This window comes from Cynocephalus volans, chromosome 16 (genome assembly GCF_027409185.1).
Source record: "Cynocephalus volans isolate mCynVol1 chromosome 16, mCynVol1.pri, whole genome shotgun sequence".
Classification (NCBI taxonomy): Eukaryota; Metazoa; Chordata; class Mammalia; order Dermoptera; family Cynocephalidae; genus Cynocephalus; species Cynocephalus volans.
Genome location: NC_084475.1, coordinates 15,618,129 through 15,632,517, shown reverse-complemented (window position 1 = coordinate 15,632,517; position 14,389 = coordinate 15,618,129). Strand labels below are relative to the sequence as shown.

The 14,389-nt window shown below is 60.4% G+C and overlaps 1 protein-coding gene across 2 annotated transcripts; it reads left to right on the top strand.

Moving 5' to 3' along the window:
- Positions 1-1,420: 1,420 nt before the first annotated feature.
- GRIN2C (glutamate ionotropic receptor NMDA type subunit 2C) lies at positions 1,421-12,595 on the top strand. Of its 2 annotated transcripts, XM_063081065.1 has the most exons (13): positions 1,454-1,852; positions 3,928-4,526; positions 4,837-4,951; positions 5,913-6,124; positions 6,306-6,471; positions 6,723-6,876; positions 7,978-8,103; positions 8,397-8,626; positions 9,012-9,172; positions 9,690-9,877; positions 10,838-11,070; positions 11,480-12,058; positions 12,140-12,595. In XM_063081065.1, exons 1-13 carry the CDS (start codon positions 1,454-1,456, stop codon positions 12,593-12,595), a joined length of 3,618 nt encoding a protein of 1,205 aa, XP_062937135.1. The 2 variants fall into 2 exon arrangements, with proteins under 2 accessions (XP_062937136.1, XP_062937135.1); XM_063081066.1 differs by having other exon boundaries at positions 1,421-1,852; positions 11,480-12,595.
- Positions 12,596-14,389: the final 1,794 nt, after the last annotated feature.

Genomic DNA, 14,389 nt, shown 5'->3' with positions numbered 1-14,389 from the left:
GACCCAGGAAAGCCCATGTGCTTATGAGTCAGTAAGAAATTAGACTTTGGACAAAAGGAAGAGAGACATTTGTTGGCAGGCAAAAGGAAGGCACTGTAAGAAAGCTAGAGCTCACCCAGCCATTTTTCTTGGGCCCAAGCCCTGAGGGGCATCTGCCTTTTGGAGGTGTTGTTTCTGGCACGGGAGTATTGGCAACTGCTTGATTTTTGTCTGCATTTCTTCAGCGAAGATGTGCAAAGCCTTAGGGGAGGTGGGGCTGGAGTGGCAGGCCCACCCTGTCTGCTCTTTGGCTCTCTGCTGCTCAGTTTTGTCAGGGATGTGATGAAGATGGAGAGGGTGGCAGAGCTGTGGCTGGCAGCCAGCCAGAAGAGGGAGCCACGTCAGTGGGCACCACCCTGGATCCACATTCCCCTTACCGGCTTGGCTCTTGGTCCCAACCCCAAATAATGATGTTTAGCAGGGATATACGTCAGGCCCTTGGGTACGTTTAAGAAGATGTGCACACCAGTGATGGCCTGTGCAGCAGCTCGTGTGTGAGAGACCTTGGGACTTCAGGTGCTCCTGAACACTGAACAAGTCAGCGTTGTCACACCCCTGCTGTGGAAAAGCTGCTACTAACTAAGGCCACAGAGGGAAGGGCTGTAGTGGTGTCCATTGCCCAGGAGGAGGGGGCTGTGTGCCAGGCAGAGTCACACAGAGGATGGTCCTTGGGGCCGGCTCCATGCAAGCTGACCATGATGTGTGCCCTGGTGAGAGACAGATGGAAGGTCCAGTTTAGGTTGCCAAGAGCACTGGGGTGGGACGTGCGGGTGTCACAACAGCTGCCTGCTTCCACCTGGCTGATGGGCTGTTGCCTATAGGATAAGGTTGCTAATAGCAGCAAATAGCCTGTTGTCTCATCTCGGGCCTCACACTGTTGTGAGTTAGGTTCTGTGATTAGCTCAGGCAAGAAGATGTGGCTCAGAGAGGCTAGGTGGCTTCCCCAAGGTTATACAGCTAGTCAGTGGCAGAACTGGCCCTTTCCAACTCAGATCCACGCACTTCAACACCAGACTAGCACTTTCAGTGTAGCTTGCTAGGGCAGAACCCAGATGGCTGACGTTCAGGAGTCCTGGCCTTCCTTTCTAGACAAGCGTGCTGTTCCACAGCAGAATAGAGGGTAACGAGCACCTGTCACCACCCCTGTTCTCTCCCGGCTCTTGCCCCTCTGCGATGCCGTTGCGACTCTCAGCTAACCTCTGTCTCTTTCTTTTTGCCCATCTGTGTCTGTCTCCCTCTCTCTCTGCCTCTCTTCGTGGAGGGAGCTTGTCTCCTCTTATCTTCTTTCATCTTCTGGATGTGTGTCCCTCTGAATCTGACCTTCGCCTCCTGTCTGTATGTCCATCTGCCTCTCTTCGTGCCTGTCTCCTTCACTGTGCCTGTCCTGGTCTCTCTACAGGACCCTCCAGTGGACATGGGTGGGGCCCTGGGGCCGGCCCTTCTGCTTACTTCGCTCCTCGGTGCCTGGGCAGGGCCGAGCCTGGGGCAGGGCGAGCAGGCTGTGACGGTGGCCATGGTGTTTGGCAGCTTGGGGCCACCGCAGGCCCAGGTCCGTGCCCGCCTCAGCCCCCAGAGCTTCCTGGACCTGCCCCTGGAGATCCAGCCGCTCACCGTGGGGGTCAACAACACCAACCCCAGCAGCCTCCTCACCCAGATCTGCGGCCTCCTGGGCGCTGCCCGCGTCCACGGCATCGTCTTTGAGGACAACGTGGGCACTGAGGCTGTGGCCCAGATCCTCGACTTCATCTCCTCCCAGACTCATGTGCCCATCCTCAGCATCAGTGGGGGCTCCACAGTGGTCCTCTCCCCCAAGGTGCTCGTCCAAACTCATGTCCCCTTGTCCCTTGGGTCTGGAGCCAGGCTGGGGCTGGGGAACAGGGCTGAATCAGGTCCAGGGAGAGACTTAAGTCCTGGGAAACTGGGATTGGGTGGGACCGGCAAGGAGGTGGGGGCTGAAGGTGTGATGTGGGCAAAGGGGGAAAAGGCTGTGGGAACGATGTTCCCATGTTCTAGAAGATAAGCTCTCTGGGCTGCTTTGGCATTTGTGTCTGGATGAGGGTGGGCGGGGGGGCGGGCCCACCTCCAGCTGCGGTGGTCAGGCCCTCCAGCCCACCTCTCTGCTTCTCTAGCTCCCCCTTGGTCCAGCTCCAGACCCGGGGGGCAGAGGGCCGGCTGGGCACGTAACCCAAGGCCATGCCCTCTGGGCAACTGGAGTTCACCTGCAGGGGAGAGCACTCCAGGGGCAGGTCACTGTCTGAGGCATGGGGGAGGCAGAAACGGCCCTGGCCTGGCAGAGCTTGCAGGCCCCTGGGGAGAACGTTCTAATCACATTCATCTGCAGTTACGAACTGGGACAAGCGTTCTGAAGGAGACACACGGGATGCCACGAGGGAGTCTCACGGGGCCCCCATTTAGACAGGGTGTTAGTCAGAGAAAGTTTCTCAAGAAATGTCTACGCTGAGACCTGGAGGCTCAGGGGGAGATTGTGGGGGGAGGGGAGCGTTCCAGGCAGAGGAGCAGGTGGTGTGAAGGCCCTGGGTGGGAAGGAGCTGGGAGCTTTTGAGGAACAAAGAGAAGCCTGGAGATGGATGTGGGGTTCCGGCCACCTGGGAAGACATTTGGATTTTGCCCCAACTAAAAGGGCAGCTAAGGAAGGTGTTGAGGAAAGAGACTGATCTAATTTGCCTTTTTCTAATTATTTTTTTTATTATGGAGAATATTGAGCACATATAAAAAAGAGTATAATGCATTCCCACGGACCCCCATGGACCCCGGCTGGCCCGCCCTGTCCTCACCCCTGACCACTTTCCCCTCTTCTGTGTTAAAGTGCAGCAAAGCCCGGACATCCTATTATTCCATCTGTAAATATTTCCTTATGTATCTCTAGCAGATAAGGGCTTACAAACATAAAACCACTGTCTAGTATCACATCTAAAAAATAATAAAAATTCCTAAACATCATCAAATATCCAGCCAGTGTTCAAATTTCCCCATTGTCTCATAAATGCCATACATTTAAAAATTTTTAAATTTGTTTGCTTGAATCAGGAGCCAAATTAGGTCCACACATAGCAAAGGGTTGAAGTGGCTTCTAAAATCTCTCGACCTCCAGGCTTGTCCATCTTTCTTTTTTTCTTGCAATTTGTTTGCTGAAGAAACTGGGTTGCTTGGTATGTAGAGTTTTCCCTGATTCGCTTTTTAAAAAGATTGGGACAATGGCAGTGTGGTGACATCTTTGGAGCGGCTGCAGTGAGGAGGGACTGCGCTAGCCCGGGTGCGAGCTGGCGGTGACTTGGGCTGCTGCGGCACAGGCGGTGGAGCGGGGGGCTGTCCCACCGCCAGGGCTCCAGGAGGATGGTCCTTTCCCAGTCATCTTTGGGCCCCGGCGTTAGTCTCGGTGGTTCTCAACCCTCACAGTGCTTTTAAAAAGCGCACACGCCCAGCGTCGCACCCCAGATGGCGACTCAGTTGGTCTGGAGCAGCGCTTGTCAGACTAGAGGCCTCAAGAGCCACCTGAAGCGCTTGTTAAAACACAGATTCCGGGCACCTTCTCCAGGGATTCTGGTCCAGTGGGCATGGGGTGCGGCCCGAGAATCTGCATTTCTAACAGGCTCCCAGGTGGTGCTGATGCTGCGGTCCACCACGGTCGGGTGGGGGGCCATGAGCGTTATAAAAAGAGCCCAGGTCACTCTGAAGGGCAGCGGGGCTAGGAACCCCATCAGGGGCTGGTGACAGGTGCTGCGGGCCAGGGGCTCCCGGGACCCCGAGCATCTGCCGACGCAAGGGCGTCTGGGAGCTGAAGGAGGGGCCCAGGTGCGGGGCGGGGCGGGGCGCGGGGAGGCTCAGGCCCCGCCCCGGCTCAGGCCCCGCCCCGGCCCCGCCCCTCAGGAGCCGGGCTCCGCCTTCCTGCAGCTGGGCGTGTCCCTGGAGCAGCAGCTGCAGGTGCTGTTCAAGGTGCTGGAGGAGTACGACTGGAGCGCGTTCGCCGTCGTCACCAGCCTGCACCCGGGCCACGCGCTCTTCCTCGAGGGCGTGCGCGCCGTCACCGACGCCAGCTACCTGGGCTGGCGGCTGCTGGACGTGCTGACGCTGGAGCTGGGCCCGGGCGAGCCGCGCGCGCGCACCCAGCGCCTGCTGCGCCAGCTCGACGCGCCCGTGCTGGTGGCCTACTGCTCGCGCGAGGAGGCCGAGGTGCTCTTCGCCGAGGCGGCGCAGGCCGGCCTGGTGGGGCCCGGCCACGTGTGGCTGGTGCCCAGCCTGGCGCTGGGCAGCACCGACGCGCCCCCCGCCGCCTTCCCCGTGGGCCTCATCAGCGTCGTCACCGAGAGCTGGCGCCTCAGCCTGCGCCAGAAGGTCCGCGACGGCGTGGCCATCCTGGCTCTGGGCGCCCACAGCTACAGGCGCCAGCACGGAGCTCTGCCCTTTCCGGCTGGGGACTGCCGCGGCCACCCGGGGCCCGTCAGCCCTGCCCGGGAGGCCTTTTACAGGTGGGCACCTGCCCAGGGCATGGGGGTGTGGGGGGCAGTTTAGGGGACCTGGGTGGCAGTGAGCTTGGGCTTGCTGGCCACATCTCCCACTAGCCGTGTGCCTGGGGCCAAGTCACCTCACATCTCTGGGCCTTGCTGAAAAATCCAGCAAGGATTAGGAGGCCAATACAGGGAAACACTTCACACAATAAATACACAATAGATGCTACCTGCTGTTGGTGGGGGTGGTGAGGCAGAGGTAGGGGGTGTTTGGCCCTGGCAGGGCCACAGACTGGGGTATGGGGACACCCTGGCTTCTCTCCCCTCACAGGCACCTACTGAATGTCACCTGGGAGGGCCGAGACTTCTCCTTTAGCCCTGGTGGGTACCTGGTCCAGCCCACCATGGTTGTGATCGCCCTCAACCGGCACCGCCTCTGGGAGATGGTGAGAAGGGGGTGAGCCCAGGGACCCTCGGTTTCCTTTCATTTTGGTCCCAGCCCCTCTTGAGCCCACAGCTAAACAGAGTCCCTTCTGTCCCTTATCCAGCTCCTCATTTTTCAGGTCTCAGCTGCAACATCCCCTCCATTGGTCCCCCAGGGTGGGTGAGACACCCCTGTTCTGGGCTCCCGTAGCACCTGGCTTCCCTCCACTACAAGAGTTACCAAGCAGTCCTGTCATATAGCCCTGCCCCGGGAGGGGTACCCATGTCTGTGCTGGCCCAGACGGATGTATAGACAAATGTAGAACAGAGAGACCAGTGCTGGAGTAGCGATGTGTGCAAAACATTAAGGGAGGAGAGAGGAGAAGCAGGAATCAGTTCTGCCTTCAAAGGAGGAAACTGGGGAAGGTGTCACGAAAGATGGGACATTTGAGCTGGGCTGTGGAGGCTTGAGTAGGAACCTACCAGGAAGGGGTGCCAGTAGACAGAGGGGCAGAAGGGTTTGGGGCATTTTAAAGTGATTTGGTGGATGTGTTTGGGGCTATGGAGACTGAAGAAAAAGGGTGGGGTGAGGGGGTATGTTGGAGCCAAGTGTGAAGGACCTTGACTACTTGGCTAAGGTCATGGGGAAGGTCATGGGGAAGCGAGCGTGGTGAGACGGGGCGGGTGTGGGCTTTTGGAGGCTGCTGTGAGTTGGTAGCAGTGTGGAGGCTGGACTGGAGAGCACAGGGACAGAGGCTGGAGGAGGCAGCAGGGAGCTGGCCCTTCTGGCCCATGCTCGGCCTCTTGCCTGACTCTCTGGTCCTCCAGTTGCTCCTGCCCCTGGCCCTACTCTGTCCTGCTCTAAGCATCCCTAGTTGAGAGAGGGAGATTCTTGATCCTGGCAGGTCCCACCCAGAGGCCCCTTGTAGAGGGTGGGGGTAGTAGGGCTGGAGGTCCCGCGCTGAGGCCGGTCACCTTCTGCAGGTGGGACGCTGGGAGCATGGCATTCTCCACATGAAGTACCCGGTGTGGCCTCGCTACAGTGCCTCCCTGCAGCCCGTGGTGGACAGCCGGCACCTGACGGTGGCCACGCTGGAGGAGCGGCCCTTTGTCATCGTGGAGAGCCCTGACCCTGGCACGGGTGGCTGCGTACCCAACACCGTGCCCTGCCGCAGGCAGGGCAACCACACCTTCAGGTCCGCGAGAGCACACGGGAGGTGCGGCGGAGCTGTGTGCTGCCGTGGATGGCCGGGTGTTGTGCCTTATGCTTGGGTTTGGGGGTGGGGTCCACATGCTTGACTGGGAGGAGCTCCGGGGGTCGGGCCAGGCTGCGATGCGTTCTGACTCTCGGTTGTCTCTTGGCGGTGGTGGCTGCAGCAGCGGTGATGCAGCCCCGTACACCAAGCTTTGCTGTAAGGGCTTCTGCATAGACATCCTCAAGAAGCTGGCCAAAGCGGTCAAGTTCTCCTACGACCTGTACCTGGTGACCAACGGCAAGCATGGCAAGAGGGTGCGCGGCGTGTGGAATGGCATGATCGGGGAGGTAGGCCCGCCCCGAGGTCCACCCCGGCCTGCCCACCTGCTGCCCAGGCCCCATGCATCTCTCAGCCACCATAGAGGGGGAGGCTAGGCTGTCACCAGCAATAACCCCTGGGTGGTCAGTCCTGAAAGTTGAGCCTTGAGGACCCCAGGTGGGAACAACTGACTCAGCTGGTGGGGTCTGCAAGAGGTGCCTGGGGGAGCCTGGGGAGAATGCCCTTGGAGTACCTTCTTTAATCCCCCCATGGCCCCCAGGTATACTACAAGCGGGCAGACATGGCCATCGGCTCCCTCACCATCAACGAGGAACGCTCTGAGATTGTGGACTTCTCCGTGCCCTTCGTGGAGACGGGCATCAGTGTGATGGTGGCTCGCAGCAATGGCACTGTCTCCCCCTCGGCCTTCCTGGGTGAGGCTCGGGGTGGCAGGGATGGCTCAGGCAGAGGGGCCCCCCAGGGGGATGGGTGGGGCCTGGGTGGAGATGGGGAGTTTGGGCTGGGCCTGCAGTGGCCGTCACAGCAGCCTTGGTTGTCTCAGATGCTGGCCGGTGGCGAGTAGAACTGAGAGGGAAGAAGGGAAGTTGATGTTTGGTTCTAAGCCTGTGTTGGGTGGGATAGGGGGATTGTGGTGCCACCAAGAGGGACAGGAAAACCAAGAAGGCAGGCTGGCATCAGGAGAGTCATGGGCTGGGACGGTGGAACTAGGGAGAAGCTCTGAGGGCAGCTGGAGGAGCCGACCGCCAAGTGTGGGAAGAGGTGCGGGTTCCCTGCAGGATTAGGGATGCAGCACGTGGTGGGTACCCCACGTGCCAGGCCCCTTGCCAGGCGTTGGGGATGTGGCCATAGCCCTTGCCTTCCCAGAGCACCTAGTCGGGAGGTTGGGTGGGACTTGCAGAGTGAGGGGGCACTGTGAGGGCAGGCGAGGCACAGAGCAGGAGCCAGGCCTGGCTAAACAGAAGCAGGATCGCAAGTCCGCGCCTTCCTGCCATGTGGCCTTGGACAAGTCACTGAAGCTCTCGGAGCGGGATCCTCAGCCACAGAGAAGAAAGCCCACTTCACAGGATGACCATCACGGCAAAGAGCCCGCAGCAGTGATGACTTCTCCACGAGGCTGAAATGATTTTGTCTGAGACCTCGGTCGGTTCCTGGGGCCTCAGTTTCCATGTCAGTAGCATGAGCACCTCAGATGCTGATTCCAGGCAGAACAATCAGAGCATGCTGGGCTGGGCAGGGGCTGTGAAGTCAAAGGAAGTTTCCTTAGGGTGGGCGACGTGCACCCGTCCCAGGGCAGGGGGAATGGAGGAGACCGAGAGTGCTGGGGCCTGGCTTCCCTCAGGGGGTCTCTCGGGGGCTCTGCGGCTCTGAGAGTCAGAGGACCCCTTGGCTCAGTCCACAGAGCTGGCGGGGCCCCCCTTTGACCATGTGGACCCACTCGGCTCCACGCAGTGCTGCTGGGCCATGGGTGGGCAGGGCTGCACTGAGGCCTCTGAGCCACCCCGCTCTGTCCCCAGAGCCCTACAGCCCTGCAGTGTGGGTGATGATGTTTGTCATGTGCCTCACCGTGGTGGCCATCACTGTCTTCATGTTTGAGTACTTCAGCCCCGTCAGCTACAACCAGCATCTCACCAGAGGCAAGAGTGAGCTCTCACCTGGGCACCCAGAGGGTGGGCTCAGGGCCGGGGGGCTTTCAGAGAATGCTGGCTCCTGTGGGAAGTCCCTGGCCTTCGGACCGCACGTGTAGGCCATACAGATACAAGAGACACCCACACCCACACAAGGGTGAGCTGACTTGACCTGGGGTGGGGATGGCCAGGGCTGGGGTCTCCCCCGAGGCAGGGCTGAGACAGGAGCGGTGGAGTCAGGTGGGCTGAGACCTGGGCCCTTTTGTGGTGGGTAAGAGGAGCCCCAGTGTCCACCCTCTTGCTCCCAGAGTCCGGGGGCCCATCCTTCACCATTGGCAAGTCCGTGTGGCTGCTGTGGGCGCTGGTCTTCAACAACTCGGTGCCCATCGAGAACCCCCGGGGTACCACCAGCAAGATCATGGTCTTGGTCTGGGCCTTCTTTGCCGTCATCTTCCTCGCCAGCTACACTGCCAACCTGGCTGCCTTCATGATCCAGGAGCAGTACATTGACACTGTGTCGGGCCTCAGTGACAAGAAGGTTCTGGGACCATGGCTGGTGAAGGGTGGGGGGACACTGAGGGTGGGACAGGCCTTGGGTGGGCAAACATAGGACAGTGGGGAGTCTGGGTATTTTGAACTGGAGGCTGGAGCAGGAAGAAGCTGGGGGCCTGGTGAGGAGGAGGACGGGAGAGAGATGCTCAGGTCCACCGGCTGAGTGGCTGTGGGCAAGTCTCTCATGTCCTGGGCCTCAGAGTCCCCGTGTGTAAACTGCAGGAGTGGCCTGGACAGTGTCTGAGACCCTTCTGCCCTGACTCTGCAGGTCCAGGCTGTGGGGCTGGGCTCTGGGGACGGGGGCCGGGGCCCTGGTGTCTGGAAGGTGGGAGGAAGGGCTACGAATGGCTGCTGCCACCCTCTGCCTGCAGTTTCAGCGGCCTCAGGATCAGTACCCACCCTTCCGCTTCGGTACAGTGCCCAACGGCAGCACAGAGCGGAACATCCGCAGCAACTACCGTGACATGCACAGCCACATGGTCAAGTTCAACCAGCACTCAGTGGAGGATGCGCTTACCAGCCTCAAGATGGGGTGGGTCCCCAGCCCTGCACCCACCCTCTGACTGTCTCCATCCATGCATCTCCCCAGTGATCAGCCCTAGCTCTGTCCCTTCCTGAGGACCCAATGTGGGGACAGTGGGGATGGCTGAGCTGTCCTGTAGGATGCCTGGGGAGGTTTTGGGGAAGGGTGCAGCTTGAAACAAAAGTGGATGCCCATCATGTGGCCCAGAAACACAGCTGTGGTGTTGGCCAAAGTTCAGCCTTGGCCTGAGGTGGTGGTTGTGACATTCTCTGAGTCTTAGGAGCATGGAGGGGCTGAGCAGAGAGGGCGCGTGTCCTCTGAGGGCAGAGAGTCCCCTGGCCTCTCTGAGGAGGAGGGGTCCTCACTGCATCCAGTACATGAGGGAACCAGAGAAGGCTCCGCCCATCCATCGCTCCTGGGTGGTGCTCAGCAGGCTCCAGTGGCTCGGACCCCTGCCAGGCCCCAAGTTTGGTGTCCGCCTCCCATGTGCATGGTCCCTGATCCTAAGGGCTCAGCCTGTCCCTAGGAAGCTGGACGCCTTCATCTATGATGCTGCTGTCCTCAACTACATGGCGGGCAAGGATGAGGGCTGTATGCTGGTCACCATTGGATCTGGCAAGGTTTTTGCCACCACTGGCTATGGCATCGCCATGCAGAAGGGCTCCCACTGGAAGCGGGCCATAGATCTGGCGCTCCTGCAGTTCCTGGGGGATGGTAGGTGCTGCCATTGCTGAAGGCTGGGGTGGGCCAGGGAGCCCGGGTCATCAGCGTCTCTACCACTGTTCTCTATCTCCCCAGGACCTGTGGGCAGGGAGAATTCTCGGGGGTGGGGGAGTCTGGGGCAATTGGTAGGGCGGGTATTAGGAGCAGCTGTATGGTGACCAGGGGAATGGATGGGTTTGCAGGGAGGGAGCAAGAACTAGTGCTGGGAACCCCTGAAGGGCAGGGAGACGGGAGGGAGCTCAGACCACACAGTGGGGCTTGCGGGTGGCTGAACTCTTTTTCCCCAAGCCCTCTCCCATGATCTTTCCCAGACGAACACCTTCTTTGCCTACTATGGTCTCCCTTCCCCCATTTCCATCTTGAGATGAGCTGGGTCATGCCAAAGACCTGCCTAGTCCCCGTGTCAGTGGTTCAGCCCTGCCTGCTCCCAAACCCATAGAGAACTTTGAGTTGAGAGGAGTTCCATCCTTAATAGATAAAAAACTGATTTCTCGTCAATGCCATATAATAATGACAGCGATAATAATGAGGGTGTTTGTGGTCTCCTAGGGGCTTAGGCCTTTTGTCTTTCTCTGACCAGCTCTATGCTTGGCCTATAGGTGGTCAGTAAGTGTATGATGATGATGAATGAATGAATGAGAGAATGCTGAAATTTACCACATCAGCAAGCCTCCTGGACACGTGGGTGCCCTTTACTGGAGGTGGGCAGGTGGAGGACCCAAAGGCTGGCATTGCTCACCCCAGCTTCCACTCTGCTTTTCTTTCTTCTTGCTCTTTGACCCTCGCCCTTTCTCCCCATCCTGCATCTGCTGGGCTGGATCCCTGTTTGGTCCCACTTGAGGAACAAGGGGGGTGACACTCTGGCTCTAGACCCTTGTCGCTCCAGGCTTGTGGTGAGCTGGGGGGGGCGGTTCTTCATGGGGGGTTCCCTGAGCCAGATGTGCTCCCCAGGAGAGACGCAGAAGTTGGAGACGGTGTGGCTCTCTGGGATCTGCCAGAACGAGAAGAACGAGGCGGTGAGCAGCAAGCTGGATATCGACAACATGGCTGGTGTCTTCTATATGCTGCTTGTGGCCATGGGGCTGGCCCTGCTGGTCTTTGCCTGGGAGCACCTGGTCTACTGGAAGCTGCGCCACTCAGTGCCCAACACATCCCAGCTGAACTTCCTGCTGGCTTTCAGCAGGGTGGGTGCCCTCCCTCCCCACACAGGCCCCAGCTTTAGGGGCGCCGACCCAGCTAAGTCAGAGCTGGCCACAGCCCCATTTACAGATGTAAAAACCGAGGTCCCCAGAGGTGATGTGGCTTGTGGCATGGTGGAGTAAATGAGCAGAGCCCTTCTCCAGCAGACAGACCAGGGTGGGTCCCTCACTGTGCCGTTTACTAGCTAGTGTGAGCAGGAGAATGGGTTAACTTCTGGGAGCCTCAGAGTCCCACTAATCTGTAGAGCGGCGCAGTGCCTGGCACGGGAGGTGCTTGACAAACGGCTGCTTCCTGGGACTTCGGAGGCTGATGCTTCAGAACGTCCCAGGGACAGCCGAGGCGGCTTTCTGAGAGGTGGCTCTGCTCACGGCCTGTCACCTCCCTCCTACCCAGGGGATCTACAGCTGCTTCAGCGGGGTGCAGAGCCTGGCCAGCCCCGCGCGGCCGCCCAGCCCGGACCTCACGGACGGCTCCGCCCAGGCCAGCGTGCTCAAGATGCTGCAGGCGGCGCGCGACATGGTGACCACGGCGGGCGTGAGCAGCTCCCTGGACCGCGCCACGCGCACCATCGAGAGCTGGGGCGGCGGCCGCCGCGCGCCCCCGTCGCCTGCCTGCTCGGCCCCGCGGCCCGGCCCCGGCCCGCGCCCGCCCACCCCGGGCCCACCCCCGGAGCCGAACCCCAGGGGTTGGGGACCTACCGGCAGGGGCCGCGCCCCGCTGGTGCGCAGGGCCCCGCAGCCTCCGGGCCGCCCCCCGACGCCCGGGCTGCCCCTGCCCGACGTCTCCCGGGCGTCGGGCTTGCGGGCCCGGGAGGCGCGGTGGCCAGTGCGGGCCGGACACTGCGCGCGGCACCTCTCGGCCTCTGAGCGGCGCGCGCTCCCAGACCGCCCCCTGTCGCCCGCGCGCTGTCACTACAGCTCCTTCCCTCGAGCTGACAGGTCGGGGCGCCCGTTCCTCCCGCTCTTCCCGGAGCCCCCGGAGCCGGAAGACCTGCCGCTGCTCGGCCCGGAGCAGCTGGCCCGGCGGGAGGCCCTGCTGCGCGCGGCCTGGGCCCGGGGCCCGCACCCGCGCCACGCTTCCCTGCCCAGCTCGCTGCCCGCCGGGTGCACCTGCCACGCCTGCGTCCGCTCCGACAGCCGCCCGGCCTGCAGGCGCTGGGCGCAGGCCCAGTCGATTCGGCCACCGTCCTACCGGGAGGCCTGCCAGGAAGGCGTGCCAGCGGGGGCCCCCGCCTGGAAGCCCAGACAGCACGTCTGCCTGCACGCCCATGCCCACCTGCCGTTCTGCTGGGGGACCGTCTGCTCTCATCTGCCACCCTGTGCCAGCCACAGCCCCTGGTTCACTGGGGCCTGGGGGCCTCCGACGCACAAGGGCAGGACCCTGGGGCTGGGCACAGGTTACAGGGACAGGGGTGGACTGGAAGAGGTCAGCAGGGTAGCCTGTGGGACGCAAGGCTTCCCGGAAACCTGCACCTGGAGGCGGATCTCCAGCTTGGAGTCAGAAGTGTGAGGTTTCAGCCACTCTGGTTCCTGATTGGCTGGATTCTCTGCCTGGTGCAGAGTTAGGGGACAGGCAGATTTGAGCTTTTCTGGTTTCTACCATGAAATCCTGGCCAAGGGACCCCGGTGACAGATGATGTCTTCCATGGTCAGTTCAGTGACCTCAGCAGCCTCAGGTCCTGGTGTGGGCTGGGCTTTTGCTGGCCCCTCATCATGCAAAGTCCTACCCACCTAGCCTGGAGTCACAGGGAGCAGTGGGGCTCAGACCTATGAGGGTCTCCCTGCCCTGGTGTTAGCCAGTGCTTGGCCATGGCTTCCGTGGGCTTGGTGTGGGGCTGGAGGCTGCACCCTGGGATTGGGGCAGGCTATTCCACTTCTTGATCCACTAGGCTGGAGTCTCTTTTCATCAGAGTCCTGGGACATTAAACCAACCTTTTACAACCCACTGATCCTGGCTGCCTCATTCTGCATCCTGGAGGGGCACACCATGGCCTGTAGGCAATAAGAGCATCATGGGAGTATCTCGGGTGGGGTGTCTGCCTGGAGCAGGTGGGCAGCTCTGTCTGGAGGACACTTACCTTCATGACTGTCCGTGAGGCACGCGGGGAGTAGGTGAGGCTGAAGGAGTGCTCTGGGCAGCAGAAGCCACTTGGTATTCAGTACCAGTTCCCACCTGCTCTGGTGCCAGATGTGACAAGTGTGCTCAGCACAGGGGCTCTGGTGGTCATGGATGGAGTTGATCTCTCAGTCTCCTTGAAAAGGGAGGCTTGTGCCAAGGAGTGTGGTTGTCCTGCCTTGCCAGGGATCCCCCTGAGGGCCTGACAACATCCTGATGGAAAAGGCAGAAGAAGGTCTGTTGTGGGGAGCCTGCCAGCTTGCCAGGGCCCTGGCTGGCTGCATTCTCTCTGTGGCTCTGGAAGCCTGGCATGGGTGGCTTCCAGGGTCAGGCATGGCTCAGCCTTGCTGGTGCCAGGACTCCTTGGGTAGGAGAATCTGCCTTCCGTCTCAGTCCTTCATCTTCCCCCCGGGGCTCCCAGCCTCACCTCCTTTCTCTGTCACACATCATTGGCCCTGGACTGTCTAAAAGGATGCTAACAGTTTTCAACATTTTCACATCTGCAGTTACATTGATCCCCCCGCAATGACTCTGTCGAGCAAGCCAGTATTCATCCTTCCATTCATTCCACAAACACAGCGAGCACCATCCATTCTGCCAGACCCTTTCCTAACTGCTGAGGATGGTGAGGTCAGGGCCTGGGCTGTCCTCACAAGATGGGTGGAGGCAGGGCAGACATTAATTCCATGTAATAGGAAGTGGGGGAGGGGCAGTGCTGGACGCAAAACCATGGGGAGTCTCTGCCCAGTACGCTTTCTCACAGCTCTGTGCTGGTTCCTGGAAGCCGGGTCTCCAAAGACCCCCTGCTTGGGTTGGGGCTGTGAGAAGTGTGGTGACAGCAGCTGAAATGGCAGGGTGAGCTACACCTTCACTCTTGGCCAGAGAGTCTGACCACCCCAAGGATAGGTGGCCCTATCCATGACAGTCAATTTTTACATTCTCTGTCCTGTGGATTTCATGGGCTGGACTCAGATGCAGAATAAGGGTGGCTAGTGTGAGTCTAGGTGAGTGCTGGAGGCCAGCACTCCAGAAGGGAGCCTGACCTCCACCACGGCCACTGGTGGTGAGAATGTTGACTGCTGGCCACCAGCCCCTGGACCTGATCCCCTCACCCTCCCCAAGTCAGAACTCTGGGCAGAAGGCTGTAGCAGGTGAGGCTGGGAGGAGTTGTGAGGTCCAGACTGCTCC